Consider the following 16,475-nt stretch of genomic DNA (forward strand, 5'->3'; position numbering starts at 1 on the left):
TCTCTGAAAAGCCTCCTGACTCGCGCCTGGCTTCATTTTATGGCTGCATCTTTCATTCTTTTTTATGCCTACAATTCCTTTGACGCCAAATTTTCTTTACCCATATCCTTGACTAATGCTATTGTCCATGTCTGGACTGGGTATGCAATGGAAATGATGGTTTTCAGATATGGCCCATTTCTTCTCACCTAGGGATTGAACTAGAAGTTTCACCACGAGACAAGCACACTCCAGTGTGATCAGTCAAGGCCCCCAGCAAGTGTGAGGTCTCTGCTGTGTGGCAGGCCTGGGGTTTGCTCCTGGCTCTGACACTTAACTCTTGGTACAAGTGACTTAGCCTCTAGAAGCCTGTCTCCTCTATTTACTGAGGGAAATGGCACTAACCTCATCCCGTTGTTGTAAGCAGTGTGTTAGAATAAACAACATAATGCCTGGAAAGCATTCAACATAGCACCTGGGCCAGGGTGGTAAACATTTCTTAGAGTTGTATTAACTCCCATGTCTTTACTTGGTGGCAAGTCCATTGGGGTCAAAAACTCATTTTCTATTCCTTTGAATACCTGGCAAAGTTTTAAGCAGACAATACAGTCTAGTAATTCATTTTATGTGCCTAGTAAAATCATATTGATTGTGTGTTATTTCTCAGCTTCAGAGTAATGAGAACAGCAGACAGCAAAACCAGGCATTGATATAGAGAAACAGGAAGGTGGGTCTTGCCATGAGCAAGGCTTGGCCCTCAGGGAGCAGCTGAGTAGTCACCCCGTTCGGGATCTGTTGTGTCCTCCTTATGGTGGCTGAGCCTGCAGAAAGCACCCCATCTGAGAGGAGAAACATGACAGAAAGACAGTAGTTTGGATCAATACATTTCAACTTACTAATTGCTTTATTGGAGAGGTTAAGCTGACTGCAACAGGAATACAGGATTTAAAGTCAGTGGTCTTGAGACTTAAAAAGGTTATGTTTATGACCATTCTTTGACAATGTGCCTCTAATTAAGCTCTCTAAAAACGTTTCATAAAAATATGCTTGTTTTCTCTTTACATCTTTCAGTTAAAAAGAAATTGGAAGAGGTGCCAGTCCAACTGCGCCTTGAGGAAAATCCGATGACTTCGTGGCATGGAGGCCAATCTCACACGGCTTGATTGATGCTCAAGTTTTGTGGATGTTCAATTATTTTAATTTGCTGATAATGTGTTTGGTATGAGGTTGATTTTTGCAACTTCTGATCCAAATATTGTCACCAAACGTTTGAAAGCAGACCTTTTCATGTATCACTAAATAACAGTAAATAATATCCATAAATACAAAATCACCAAATACAAAATTTCAGCTATATTTTCTGCTGGTTACATAAAAGTCCTTTGACTTAAGTTCAGTCAAATTCAGTACTAAACAGATTTTCTGTGACCATTTTATCTTTAACATGAAGTTACATTTTTGCACGTGGAGACCTTCTTTATTGAATTTAAAGCTTCATTTTCAGTTAATGCTCAGCATCAACTACATATTAGTGGTCTTTGGGTTAAACAGATGAACCTTCATTTCTCTTTTACTTGTTTTAGCTACTACTGACTCTTATCATTAGTCAGTAATAACCTCTTGGTGAATTAACAGGAACACAAATTTGTTTTCTATATTTTGAGAGGAGGATAGAACATACTTATAATAAGAGACAACTATTTGCAAGTTCCTTCAGTACTTTTTTTCTTTATAGTTGATGCCAAACGTGGGAATTCACCTGTAAAGCCCCTGGGAAATGCCACAAAAATTGTATTCTAGTTGGACCAAATGACCACAGTTCTCTGTGGCTTCGATACCTCTCCATAAAGGGTTCTTACTTGGTCAATAATTTTTTAATCACAATAAAAACTATAACATAAAGAGCTTCTGAGGGTTCATACTGGCTGCAGATGAAATGGGGTGAGCATTTCACACACACACATACACACTCAGGAGCATGTTTTAGGGTTCAGTGGAGGAAGCACTTTTTCACTGATAGGTAGAATATTTTCAGAGAGATGAATCAAAAAGTTTAGGAAAGATTGAACCCCATTTTGTGCAGACATTATCAGATATATTCTGCAGGGGCTAAGCATGATAGATGATTAAATAGCATTCTGTAGATGACCATAGATTTTTTGTTTTATTAGATTTCAGGGGATACACAGAACAGGCAAGAAGGCGCCTGAAATCACCATCACAGAATGAATGGTGTGTGTGTCCCTTGCCAGCTGAGCTGATTACCAGGCAGATACTATACTGCAATCACACCTCACAATAGTTATACCTAAGAAAGCAATCTATAAAACAAGCACCAAACAACTGGGCATAATTTTTATCATACTCTGAAATCTTTAACCTCAACAATTAAGTTGGTCCATGAAAAATATTAAATGTTAGGGTTCCAGAAGCTAGTATGACCCGAGTTATCTTTACACATTTTCTTGTTTAAAAGGTGGTTACATTGGCACTTAAAAAAATAAATCAGAAAATAATATGGTTTCAAGTGAACAAATAAATATGACTTTAGGAGAGTCTTTGCATTATCTGTTGCTTTCCTCTTGATTTGGTTCCATTGATAATTTCTCCCCAAGTTTTCTAATAAGTTCTGCTAGATCTTCTGAATTCTGAGTTTTTTCTTCCAAGAGTTCATAGCGGAGACTTGAGATGTCCTGTTTAATTTCCTTCAGTTCCCCTTTGAAAAATAAGAGTTATAAGAAGTCAACTATAGATACGTAATGCAGAGAAACTAAGAGATTTTAGGGTAGAGTGAAATCAGTCTTAGCTCCACACACATCAGTATTTTGCATCCTTCTGAAGGAAATAACTTCTTAGTGAGCAGGTTTCTATTTTGTCAACTAAGTATTTTGGTTAATAAAAAAAGTTATAGAAAAAGATATAACAACAGTCCTCTGAAAGTAAGTTAAATGAAAACACAGGTGGCAAATATTTTGGGGGTTGGGAAGAATAGCCCTTCACCTCTCCCAACCACTTTCTCCCTCCCTCCAAGCCCCCCATAAAAACAATAGTTAACTTTAACTACTGGCATCTGCCCCCCACCTGTGGAGAAACAGCCTATTTCCTGAAAACTCAATGGTACTGAGGATTGGTGAGAACCTGTCTGCTCTTCCCCTTGAAGCTCACAGTTCCCAGCAGGCCCTTCTCTCCAGCTCCCTCTCAGCTCAGCACCAGGCCCACACCTGGCTCATGCTCAGAGCTGACTTGTCCCCAGGTTCAACTCACCTTCATTCACTTCGTCACTTTCCTTATCCATCTGGGCTTTTAGGACATATCTTTTAATAAGCCTCTTCATTATTTTCTATAGAGAGAAAAAATTCTCTTCAGTTCATGACAAATGTCATTTGGAATACATTTGAGTCACGCTCTCTTTCATGAGCACTTTCGAAGCGATGGCTATCAGGGATTAAGATGGCCTCCCCAGGGAATGCGCACCATCTCTAGACTGTTAAAGCAATTTGCACATCACCTGGGCTAATGACTCAAAATAGTTCTTCAGCAAGCATCAAGTTCAGAACAAAAATCTAATCCTTGATTCATTGCTTGTATTTTATTTGAAAAACATTAGGGCAAGACACAGCATTTCTGTTAGAGAGGTTAAAGGTCTGTGGTACTGCAGGTGGAAATGGAAAACTAAGCAAACAAGCAAAAACTCATTTATATTTTTCCCTCCCATATCAAGAAATGTAGCCAGCTTTGATTTAATGCTTGCTAGTAATTTATAATGGCCAGTTACACTGTTTCTTCCATAAGGATGTCTGTTTACTACACACTTTTCATAAAAAGCGGGAGGCTCAGCACGTGTGCAGGAAGTCCTGAATAAAGATATACTTTAACAAATCTTACTACCTAAGCCCAAAAGAAATGGTGGGCAGTAAAATTCCAATTGCAAGGATGTAATTCTTACATCCAAGGATGTAATAAGGTTCATGGAAAAATATGTTCATAAAAGTACTACATAATAGTAGAAAAAGAAACTTTAAATGTCCATCAAGGTATTATTTTAATAAATTATAACATTTATAGAAAGGAATACTATATACCCATTAATATTAATGTTAATATTTTATGAAAACATTTAATAATTTTGTGAAAAGTATTGCTCGTTATGTATTATTAATTCCCATATATATATACACATGTGTGTGTGTGTGTGTGTGTATATATATATATATATATATATATATATATATATATATATATGGTCTGTCCAGAAGGTATCCATCCATGTAATATGAAAGAGACATTTATTGAAGAAGATGCAAGATACAAGAAAAATTGTGCATAGGACAATGATGCCTCAGTCCCCTTCAAAGAAGGTACCTTGGGACCTCACACAGTTCTCCCAATAAAGATCAGCTGCCCCATCATATTTTCCTGAATCTCACTGATGATCTGAAATCTCTTCCCTTTCAAAGGCTATTTTAGTTTTGGGAAAAGCCAGAGTTTCAGGGCGCCAAATCTGGGCCGTAGGGAGCTGAGTCACCTGAGGCATTTGATGTTTGCCAAAAAACTCTGCACCAGATGTGATACAGGCATGGGTGCGTTGTGATGAAGCTGCCAGTCACCAGTTGCCTATACCTAGGGACTTCTGACTCACCTGAATAGTTTCTAGAAATGAATGGTTATGCCTAATACAAAATTTAATGCAGATTAATTGCTCTACTTGCTCAATCATTTTGAAAGCAATGACCACACAGTACATATACTCATTCAATGGTATGTACTGCTCCCACTGACAAGTACAGTGAAGCTGTCATTGTTCATGCATGCACATTCCAGTCCAGTTTCCTTGGTTGCCAGTTTACATCGATGTCACACAAACCATCCTCGTTATATTAACAATGGCTGGACTTTTTCTGGACAGACCTCATACATTTATATATATAAATATTGATATTGATATTGATATATATATGTAAAATTCTACACATATATATAATCGCCTGGCAGGATATTCATCAAAAGAAGTAGCCTTTATTCCTCAGTGGTAGGGTTTGAGGTAAATTTTACTCTCATCTTTATGTTTTTAGTAAGGATAGACTATTTGCAATGAACAGAGACTCTAAGTTTGATCCAAGACTTCATCTATTTTCTTCACCTATGCATCTGCAGTACTTACAAAGTGCTGGCCCAGGCTGGTGTGGCTCAGTTGGTTAGAGCATCATTTTTTAAACCAAAAGATTGCAGGGTCCAATTCCTGACCAGGGCATACCCAGGTTGTGCCTTCGGTCCCAGGTAAGGGCTCATACAAGAGGCAACTCATCAATATTTTTATCTCTCTCTCTCTCTCTCTCTCTCTTTCTTCCCTTCTAAAATTAATAAGCATGTCCTCAGGTGAGGACTAAAAAAATAGAAAGTGCCTGGCACATGGTAGTTAATAAAAATTTGTTAAATCAATGCACTCTGATATTTTAAAATGTCTATTTTCACTTACAGAACTGCATAGTTTGCGACTCTATATATTACAAATAACTAGCCTTATTTCTTCAAACACTCATGATTAGTCCTAGCTGGTGCGGCTCATGTGGTTGGGTGTCATCCCGCAGACTGAAAGGTCTCTGCTTCCATTCCAGTCAGACCACGTGCCTGGGTTGTGGGTTTGGTCTCCAGTCGAGGGGCGGGGGAGATATGGAAGGTGACCACTCGTGTTTCTTTCTCATGTAGATGTTTCTCTCCCTTTCCTTCTCCCTTCCATCCCCTCTCTTTGTTAAAAAAAAAGAAGAAAGAAAGAAATCTTTACCTGATATTGTCTTGGAGGATTATTGAAACTATTTAACTGGAAATCTTCTGAGCTTCTTATGCTTGATTGTTTACTATGCCCAGGCTGCAATTTGAAAATAATTAGAAACTGATTTTTATCTAATTTTAAAGAAATGTAATGAGATTTATTAGTTATATAAATGAATAAGTAGTCTTTTATATTATATATAAATAAACTATATATATAGCCATTTTAACTTCGCTTGCTTAATATTCTGTCTTCCAAGACAAATCATAGGTACTTGAGGTACATTCAGTCTCTCTCGGCTCTTGGAGGTTGCCAAGGAGGCTTTTAGACTTTGTGGCATTGATTATGTGGTCATGACAGTCATACTTTAACCTTCCCACAGACAAATCTGTGATACAGGAAGACACAAACAAATTGGGAAAACAATGGTGATGACCTCAGAAATTTATTGATGACGGATCAACAGGCCAGTATGATTAACTACAACATTAACGTAAGATACACCAGAATGAGACTGTCGTGAGACAGAACTCAGACTCCAGGAAAACACTAATTAATCGATTTGACTTTTAGCATCTGTAAAGTATTCCATTTGAGAAGCACTTTTCAAGTAATGTATTTGTTTGAACAGGCAAATATTTAACAAAGAATTAAAGCAATCCACAATATATGTTTTAACATATCGTTTAACATGCTAAGATGATGACTGAAAAAGACTTCAAGTCATTTTCTAAAGGGAAAAAACGTAAACCTGAGTGCTACAGAGCAGCTCCAAATTGCTACGTTTTAGCTACATAACTGTTCACAGGGGATGAGAAACTTTAAGACTGTCTTCAAAGATATTTCCTGATGACATCTAACTTGCTCTAAGTACAGCTCGGTGAGACTCAATTAAAATCTTTGACTTCAATATTTTGATCTTTACACGCCTACATGCTGAATTAAAACACTTACATACACATTCATCCATTGAATTAGTATGAATTGAGAGTTTTCTATAAGTAAGGTGTTGTGCTAGGTTATGAGTACTGATGAAGGCTACAAACAATTATGGTCTAGCTGATTTGCAGTAATAGAAAAATATGGCAAGGCTGACACAATCCATAAAAATCTATAATTTTGGTAATATTGTTCAGAGATCATCCTTTTTCTCATAGCTAATTTCTCTTTTTCTTTCACCCTCTATAAAAATATCAGCAAAATGTACACTAACTTATATTAACTTTAAACAACATTAAGATGAAATTATACAACTGACCAAATTAACCAAAGACAGGCAGCTTAGATTTTCCAGAGCACTTGACAGAAACCCAAAGACTCACGTCTGGCCCTGCCACAAGTTAGCTGTAGAACACTAGGCAAGATGTTAAAACTGGCTATTACCTCTTCTAAAAATGAAGAGAGTGGTCTGGTTGACCTCTACAATCCTTCAATTTCTTCTATGAACTTGTGAAATTAACACAAACTTAAACATTTTAATAATAAAATTTATTTAAAAATGCTATTGTTATTCACTTATTTTTATAATGCTGTAATTATTTCTGTCTTGCAAATTGTATTTTATACCTTAAGGACATCATTAAATGGGATGGCCAGGTTCCAGCTCACTTTCTTCCCCATCTTTTATGGTAAAGCGTGCAGGGCGAGAACAGGTTCATAATCAGAGGGAAAGGATCCAGACAAATGGAGTCTTTGTGCATCCCATACTACCCATTCATGAATCCACAAGCTCATGGCTACAGATCGTTAATGCGATGTCTCATTTTTTTATTAGAAGATACTGTTACATCCAAAGGTATTCATAAAAATAGAATGTGAAAATTTTTGCTTCCTAGAGGTTTTTTGAAGGCAAATGTGTGGTACTGGATACCCAATAAGTATAACTACCCATCCCCTAAGGTTTAAATATGATTCATATTGCAAGCAGAATCCCCTTGACTTTCCAGTCTATTTTAGTAGGGTGCATAGAGACGACTATCTATTAACCCAATGTTCCTCAATTAAAGCAGCTCCGAGACACACCACACCTGTAGAGATATCCTTTCTTTTTTGAAACAGTATCATAACCATGTCACACGGGGATCTTTCCTGATTTAAGGTCTTTGTGTTGCCGTTTCCAATTCCGAAAACCCTCTTTTCCCGGCTTTTGCCTAGATGACTAACTCTGCCTTACCCTTTGGATTTTTGCTTAAAACATAAGCTTCTCAAAGAAGCTATTTCTGCCTGCTCCATGAAAAATAGCTCTTGAGCAAGCTAGGCCTTTCGCTTCCTTTGTAACATACTTCACAACTGACAATTATTATATTCGCTACTTTAGTTACGAGTTTATTGTCTACATTCTCTGGGCTGTATGGAAGGATGGACTTCATTCAGTTCACCCCAATGTCCCTAGTGCCAGCACTGCCCAAAATTGTTGGCTGGTGAACTAAGTGCTGGGAAAAGTGCTCTTGGGTCACTAACAGACCTCACTTGGCTTCCGGAAACCTCGCTACCCAAGACGTGTGCAATCTAGGCTGATGAACCAGTTGGTTGCCTCAGCCACATGATAAAGATCCATCTGAAACACGATGAATTGGTTTTAGGGCATCAGGCAGAAGCCTTAAAAGGAACAGAAGGTGGCACAGAAGAAGTAACAGTGCTAGGAAAGCAGGAAATGGTATTTTGTTCATTTGAGAAGGTGTATGATTGTGGGTTGTCCACAGTGTAGCTCTTGAAGTGCTAATGACCATAGCTACAGTTCATACAGTTTCAGCCCAACATGCAGCTCTCCTGCTTGTGTACTCAGTGGACTGAGTTCAAGTGTTCTCAATCAGGCTAGATAATTCTTTATTTTGGGCAGGGGATGGGGGGACTTTCCGTGTATTATAGAATATTAACACCATCATGCTCTCCACTCACTGGACACCAGTAACAGCCGTCCTCTCTGGCTGAGACAACCAGAAATGTCTCCTACTATTACAAATGCACCCTGGTTATGCTGGTGGTGGTGGTGGGTGAGGGTAAAACAACCTCTGGTTGAGAACTACTGGTATAGTTAAATGGTATATAACTAACAGTTGTAAAGTTATTTGGAACATTTTTTGCGTGACTAGTTCTGCTCTAAATCCGAGATACAAATTTAGAGGTAAATACAACACTTTTTAAGAAAAATTTCTAGCCCTGGCTGGCATAGCTCAGTGGATTGAGTGCAGGCCTGCGAACCAGAGTATTGTGGTTCGATTCCCAGTCAGGGCACATGCCTGGGTTGCAGGGCAGTTCCCAGCAGGGGACACATGAGAGGCAACCATACATTGATATTTCTCTCCCACTCTTTCTCCTTCCCTTCCACTCTCTCAAAAAAAATAAATAAAATATAAAAAAAAGAAATATTTCTAATCATTTTCAAATAAACAATAGGCATTCAATACATACATGCTAAAATTGAATAATGTGAAAATAGCACGTAAGGAGAAACTTACCCAATGGTGCAGAGAAGCATTATTACCACTTGGTGGCAGAAAATTCTAATATATAGTTGTTTCCATGTACACTACTAAAATAGACTAGAAAATCAAGGGAACTCCACTTGCAATATAAACAATATTTAAACCTTAGGGGTGGGTAGTTATAGATCGTATCAACCAGAATTAACAGAATGCAGAGGAAGTGGGAAGGGGAAACTGGCTGAGGAGAAGCAGGAAGGACTGGGTATAAACGCTGCTCCTGATTAATGCATGAATGAATACACGCTCCGAGTCTGAATGACCCATTACCTATCCTTATTTTTAATATGCCTTCTACCTCCTTCATTCTTTAGGTTTTTTTCTGTTTCATTCTCTAATAATTGCTTTATTAACATTTCTCATCTCTTTGTAGCTTCATTGTAGAAATTAGAATGAGGAATACTAACTTGTTTGTTACTCATTCAGAGGAACAAGTAAGCTTCGTTCGGCCTTTGGAATTTATTATGCTGTTGTGAGCAACAGTTCTGAGAGTCTCCCATTCCCCACAGTATGAAATGCCCTGAGGCCAGGAGTAAAACCATGAACTGAAAAGGTATAGCAGTATATTGAGGCAGCAGGAAATGCAGGCATGAAATGAAGCCATGTGGAGCACTGCCCGCAAACCTCCTACTTGGGAATCAACTAGGTGGGAATTGGAATTCGGGTTTTGTCACTTGTCTGAAAAGCAACGTTGGGCAAGTCATTTCACCTATATTAGTCCTCGAATCCCTCATGTATAAGAGAGGAAAAATGGTATTACCAACCTCCTGCAGCTAATGTGAGGATTAAAGCGATAAGGTTTGTAGAATATGTAGCTTGGTGTACAGTAGATATTCTACAAGGGTCAATAGCTGCTATTATTAAACAAAAGTTATAAATATCTACTATGTGGCCTTAGGTTTATTTCATGGTTCGTTTTAATCTAGTTTATTTACTCTGGAGATACTTTGCAAATATTGCTTTTTACTGATATGTGCAAACTCATGGTTAAGTTATTCAGGGAATGAAATATTCAGTGATTCCCACACCCAGATGAGCATAAGATCTCCTAAGATCTTATTAAAATATCCACTTCCAGGCTTTGCTGCCAGAGGTTGTAATTCAATAGGCCTGACGAGGGCTGGGAATTTATACAAAATCACCCAGAGAAGTGATCCTGCTGATAGTGACAAATTGAAACCATGACTTTATGTGATCGTTCCATCAGAGAATTAAAAAGATAGCCTCCAACTTGATTCAAAGTTAAAGAATGTAGTTCCTGGATATGCACCTGATTTGTTAAAAATTACTACATCTCACCCAATCCAGTGTAGAACATACCGAAAGTGCTAAACTAACATGTGTGTACTCCGGGTCGCCTTACTGAGTAAGGGGCAAACACCTGCTCTCACACTGACAACCTGAGAGGGGTCTGTTCTGGAACTGGAACACAGCAGTCATTCAAGAAGGTATTTGGCATTTTCAGATTTACACATGTGATACAGTATGGCAGAGATCAACTTTTAATGTATGCTCCTTTCCAAGTGTGTATCTGGAGAGCTAATGCTGGCCACAACAGAAGCCAGTGACTTCAGGAGGTTATGATAGAAAACAAACAGATCTGCTTGCTTTGCTTCTGAAGTATTTCTGTATGGCTCATCCTGCTGGTTTCTATGGTCTACTTGAATCAGATGTGAAGGAAGAATTTGTGCAAACTAACCACATTAACCTTCAAAGAGTCAGAAAAACAGAGTGAAACAGAAACTGAACTGTGTTGTTTTGGACACAGACTTAATGAAAAGAAATGAGCAGATGTCATGTGAATTGGGTAAGGAAGAATGAACCATCAAAGTTTTTTTAGCACATATCAGGGCCCCTCTCAGTAACAATAGGCAAAACTTTTTGGAAATGTAAATGGTTGTCTTAAAAACATTTTCTCAGAAATATATATAGTTGGTACATCACCAAAAAAGCAAGCTATGTGTCTAACTTTTGTTCATCACAGCTTGCATGGCAAGGGAAAATAAAGTAGATGCTTGTGTTGAGTTGATCTTCGGGAATCAAACTCCAGGACAAAGTGAGAAGTGTAAAATGTATTTAGAATTTTGCCTATGAAAGATAATGGGGAGTGGGAGCAGGAGAAGGCAGAAAAAGTTTCCCGACTATGAGGGTCAGGTTCCCTGTGAAAGAGGGAAAGATAAGATTATTGGAGGAAGACAGACAGCCCATCGGGGCACTCTGGTTCAAAAAACTGCCCCCCACGGGGTCCTGTGATGGCAAGAAATGTCCAGGCCCTGAAGAGCATGGCCACTGTGGGAAAGCTGAGGGGGGTCCCAAAGGTGCTGCAGCTGAAGGCTCTCAGCTGACCACACCTGAAGCAGGCTCTCTTCCAAAAGAAGGTGTGAATGGCACATCTCCATGGTGCCACAATAAACAGTTACACGGAAGGGTCTCTACATGATCAAACTGATACTGGAATCAACATTTTGTTGATCTACAACCAGGGATACCACATGCTTGGTATTGCTCTTAAAGTGTTTGTTTTGATTTAGGATTACAGTATGTGCTATTGGAAACTAGAAGGTGATCCAAGCTTTGTTTAAGAGGTATAAAATGTATTTTCTCAGATGATTAAAACAAATTTTAATTTTGTTCATTTTTGGAGAAACTACAAAGAAAATAATATTATTTGAGAAGTACCACAGTTTCTATCATTCAAAAAAAGGCATTCGATTCCCCTACAATTTTTCTCAAAATATGAGTCTAGTGATTTTTGGTGTCATGCATTCATCACCATTTCAGCACAAGTAGTTTCTTCCTAGAAAACTATAAAATCCAACTTATGCTGACCTATTTTTGCTAAATTGTATTGCATTATTTATACCCAAATAACAAAAAGAGCCACTTCTCTATCACACGTACTTTATATTTGTACAGTGTCTATAATTTACAAAGCACCAATTTAGTCCTCCCAACAGTCTCACGTGAGGGGCTGTACAACTTGCTCATCCCTATTTTATAGATGAGGAAATTGAAGCTCAAGTAAGTTAAACAATTGCTCCAATGGAAGAGACAAGATGAGACCCCAATCTTCTGAGAACTTAGTTCAGTGTTCTTACTATCAATATATCAATGTTCATGAGAATTCTAATTGCATCGAAGGAGGTGAGACAGCCTAACAACAAAATGAAAAAGCACCCCTCCTCAGGATTTGAGTCCCATGGACTGACTTTACAGCAGTTTGGCTAATGAGATAGAATAATGGAAATTGCTGCGGAACAGTTCTGAGAGTGACAGCAGATTCGGAGGACACGTCCCACTTTTTTTTTTTGCCCTTACTCTTCTTCATGTCTACAAATAGTAGGGGTGATGGCTGGAGATGAAGCTGTCTGTCACTGTACATGTGACAGAGACCAAGGAAATCAGAGACCCACCCCAGGCAACAGTCCTGGAGTGCCTTACTCTAGAGAGTTAAATGGAAAGGGGAAAAACAACTTGTAAAACACCATGTTTGGTTTTTTTTTAGTGTGCAACTGCATGCAAGTCCTACCTGATACATTGGCCTTCTCATAGTTAACTAATATATAGTTCCCCTTTGTCAAAAAAAACATCCTTGAGCCTCTATATGGGCGCTACGAGAAGGAAGCAGATGTCCTCATCATCAGCGATCCTGCCACTCCAAGTTGGGCAGCTGATACATTTCCGAGGAACACTGCTCATTATGAACTATGCCAATGACCACAGCCATCGAATCCTCGTGGTGCCTCGACCGCTTCTTGATGACTGACAAACGAGGAGGTTCTGCTAAGTGCACACTTTCCACCTGAGCTGCCAATAGTTGAATCATATCTCCATCAATGTCTGACAAGTTCCTCTAGTGTTTTAATTTTTCCTTTTTTATATATTATTCCTATATTCCATCATTCATAAGTTCTGAAAAATATGTATTTAATGTCTTAAATACACACACAATTAATTTGCCAATTATTTGAATATAGGTTTATTCCCACCTCTCAGCAATATATTCTCTGAGTGTTGTTATATGCTTTGATGTGTCTGGTCTCTGTTTCTTGGCATTGCTTCTGAACATTTGTTCTTTTCTCTGCTAAGACAAGCCTGGTCTCACATGTGATGTCATATTTTCAAAGGTAATCTTACCTGTTTTCTGTCAAGTGATGATTTTGAAAGGTCTTCGTGACTCCCCAAAATTCTAAATTTCTTTTCTTCATTTCTCTTTCAAAGATAGATAATAAAAGTAGTATAATTGCTGATTGTACTGTTGTAATTACAAAACCAATTTTACTTTTTCTTTATCCCATATTTTAAAAGCCATCGGCTCTAACTCTCCAGCAAGTCTCAGTAAGAGGAAACAACCCTTCCTGGAGGTCTTACCTTTGGAAGGTGATTGGACATTTCCTGCAGACGTTTAATTCTCTCCGACTTGAGTTCTAATCACAATTTAGCTTCATTAAGTAAACTATACACTTAATTTTATTAAGTAAAGTAAGGGAAACCTTTGCTATTCACCCCGCTGAGTTCTCTATTATACATCTAGAAAAATCTGTCAATGGCATATTTTTCTCAAAATTCCAACACAAAATACTCATAATAATAATGATATTTAAAGAGGGCTTTGGACTTCACAAAGCACTTTTACACATTTATTTGGTTTTATCCTCAAGACCTAAATCTATTTTTTATTCCCTTAACACAGCTGACAAAACTAGAGCTCAGAGACGTTATCCCTCACTTGAGAACCCCAAATAGTAAGGGACAAATGAAGCAGAAATTAGAACGTCAGAATATTTTCTGTTTTATTCAATGATAGAATTTATAATTAATTGCAAGGAACTTTTACAATTGCAATCATTTGGCTTAATGATTGCTTCCTACCCAGTGTAGGAAGATCTATAAATATTTCAATGTTCAATGTTGGTCATCCAGCATATTGATTACTTTCAATGATGGGGAGCTTATTACTTCATAAGCCAGCCCACCACCCTGCTGGTAGATTTTGTTACAAGTTAGCTTTTATGTAGAACTAGAATTGAACTATTTGCAGCATTCACCCACTGCCTCTCTTCCCGTTTGTGAAGGAATAAAAACAATTGTACTTCTTAATCAAGACTGGGAATTCTAAAGATATTCAGGTTCCCCTTCAATCCTCCTTCTTCGGGTGAAACAGCCACAGCTCCTTCAATTCCCCATCACACAACAGACACCCTGTCCACACCTGTCCCATCAGGGTGGTTCTCTGGATGCATCTACTCCTCCTTGGTATAGTCAGCATCCAGCAGGGTTTTTTTGTATAGTGTAATCACCCCACATACACAGTTATATACAGCATTTCACATGTGCTCTAATCTTTCTGAACATACGGTGATTATCTAAGCAAAAATGCCTGTTGATTTCTTGAGATCGTACTGCCTCATCAGATCATTGTTTCCAATTAATACCCTTAGATACTTTTTTCTTGAACTACATACTGCCAAGCCTAAATTCCCATAATGCAGGTGAGCAGTTGATTTCTGAATTTTTCAATATAGAAAGTTACCTAAGAGTCAAATTCTCCCAAGTCATAACCAGCTGCTGATATTTGCCAAGGTGTATAAATTGAAGGTGAGAGACACATAGCCACCAAGAGCAAAAAATAAGTCCCAGAATAGCTCTCCTTTTCAGTATCTGCTCCAAATAATGTATTACACTAGTTACATTTCATAATTTTTTCTTATATTCCTGGAAGTAGGACATGTCCAATGTGCTCCTGTTAGACAGACATAAGCCAAAGGCCCATGCTGAGCTAACTGACTATATAAGGAATAAATAGACATATCATAATGAACTGCTTCTTTTTAAAGGGGTTTAGTATAGCAGTTATAGTAGCTGCATCATTTAAAATTATAATTAAAAAGTATCAAGTCAAATTACCTTGTTCATCTCTGCATCCTCCTGGAAACCTTTTTTATGGCCCTGGAACAGCTCAGAAATCCACTTCTTAAGCTTCAGTATGACATAGAACAGGGACTTTGGACTTGGCACCAGGTTGAAGGGAACAGGAAGAGTTCTTCCCTCCTCGAAGTATGAAAACCAAAGCTTGGCCCTTGCAAATTTCCACTCCACATCAGCATCACCCTACACAAATATGCATGACAGTTCAGCAAGGAAATGCATAAACAAAATTACTGGAATCTTCAACACTGCGTGCCTAGATGAAAGCAATGATGCGGACACTCTCAGACACCTGAGACGGCTCCAGGATTTGTCAGAATGTAGGTTCTACTCATACACTCTTTCCTAAATCTGTCTAAAATTTTATCAGGCTTACAGAACTACAGATCTCAAAACTTCCCTGTGTTGATAAATACACTGAAAGATAAATACACTGAAAATGTATTTTCTTATATTCTGAAAACAGATTATATGCAAATTATTCATTCCTTTATTCTATAACAAATCACTTATTTGATTAATTCAGAACAAAGGCCCAGGTTTCTGGAATAAACATTTATAATCACTCTAAATTTGAGAAAAGATCAATGTTGAACATCACTCAAAAAGATTTGGAAAACAGCCATATTCCTAAGCAATATTTTTGGATAAAATGAATTAAAACTGATATAATAGTGCTAATTTTTTATCGCTAATTTTTTTAGTGATAAAAAAATTAGCATTTCTCCTCCTTATGCCTTGCTCTCCCACTATACCCATCAATGTTACATTTGGAAGCAAAGAGTTAAAATTTTCTAGGTTACTGTCAAACAATTATATAAAGCTGGGAAAGAACAAAGGAGGGAAAGCAGTCTGCATTTTCATCCCCACTGCTGAGCTGATCACTAGAAAAGTTAAAACATGTAGGCACAGAGTACACAAAAGTATAGAGATTATACCTCAATTTCCTGGAATGAACTGTTGATCATTGCAATTAACATGTTTAGCAAAACAATGACCATTGTAACGTTATAGACTCCATAAAGAACATAACCAATGTTTTCAATAAACTTATGATTACAGTTGATGACCACTGATTTCACTTCAGAAAGTCCAAATATAGCCCAGAACAGTGTCTTAAAACTCTCCTCGACTCTGGGAAAAAAGAAAGAAAGAAAAGAAATAATGAAGTGCCCTATAAATGACAGTGGTACCACAGTAAAAGCAAGTTAATTTAATATTTTTTGCAAATTACTAGGTGTTCATGAGACAATTCTCTACTTCCCTGAACCTCAGGTTTTTTTTTATAAAATAGGTACTTTTAATTCTAGGATTGT

General features: G+C 37.8%; 1 protein-coding gene across 1 annotated transcript in view; it reads right to left on the reverse strand.

Moving 5' to 3' along the window:
- Nucleotides 1-856: 856 nt before the first annotated feature.
- TRPC6 (transient receptor potential cation channel subfamily C member 6) overlaps nucleotides 857-16,475 on the reverse strand; it is a 119,355-nt gene continuing 103,736 nt past the window's right edge. The window contains exons 8-13 of the mRNA XM_037156998.2: nucleotides 16,098-16,293; nucleotides 15,139-15,342; nucleotides 13,369-13,443; nucleotides 5,762-5,845; nucleotides 3,244-3,319; nucleotides 857-2,695 (exon numbers count right to left, since the gene is read on the reverse strand). Of these exons, the coding sequence (XP_037012893.2) occupies nucleotides 2,544-2,695; nucleotides 3,244-3,319; nucleotides 5,762-5,845; nucleotides 13,369-13,443; nucleotides 15,139-15,342; nucleotides 16,098-16,293 (787 nt within the window). The 3' untranslated portion in view covers nucleotides 857-2,543. The remainder of the gene's footprint in view (nucleotides 2,696-3,243; nucleotides 3,320-5,761; nucleotides 5,846-13,368; nucleotides 13,444-15,138; nucleotides 15,343-16,097; nucleotides 16,294-16,475) is intronic.

This window comes from Artibeus jamaicensis, unplaced genomic scaffold (genome assembly GCF_021234435.1).
Source record: "Artibeus jamaicensis isolate MK-2021 breed Jamaican fruit bat unplaced genomic scaffold, CSHL_Jam_final contig_585, whole genome shotgun sequence".
Classification (NCBI taxonomy): Eukaryota; Metazoa; Chordata; class Mammalia; order Chiroptera; family Phyllostomidae; genus Artibeus; species Artibeus jamaicensis.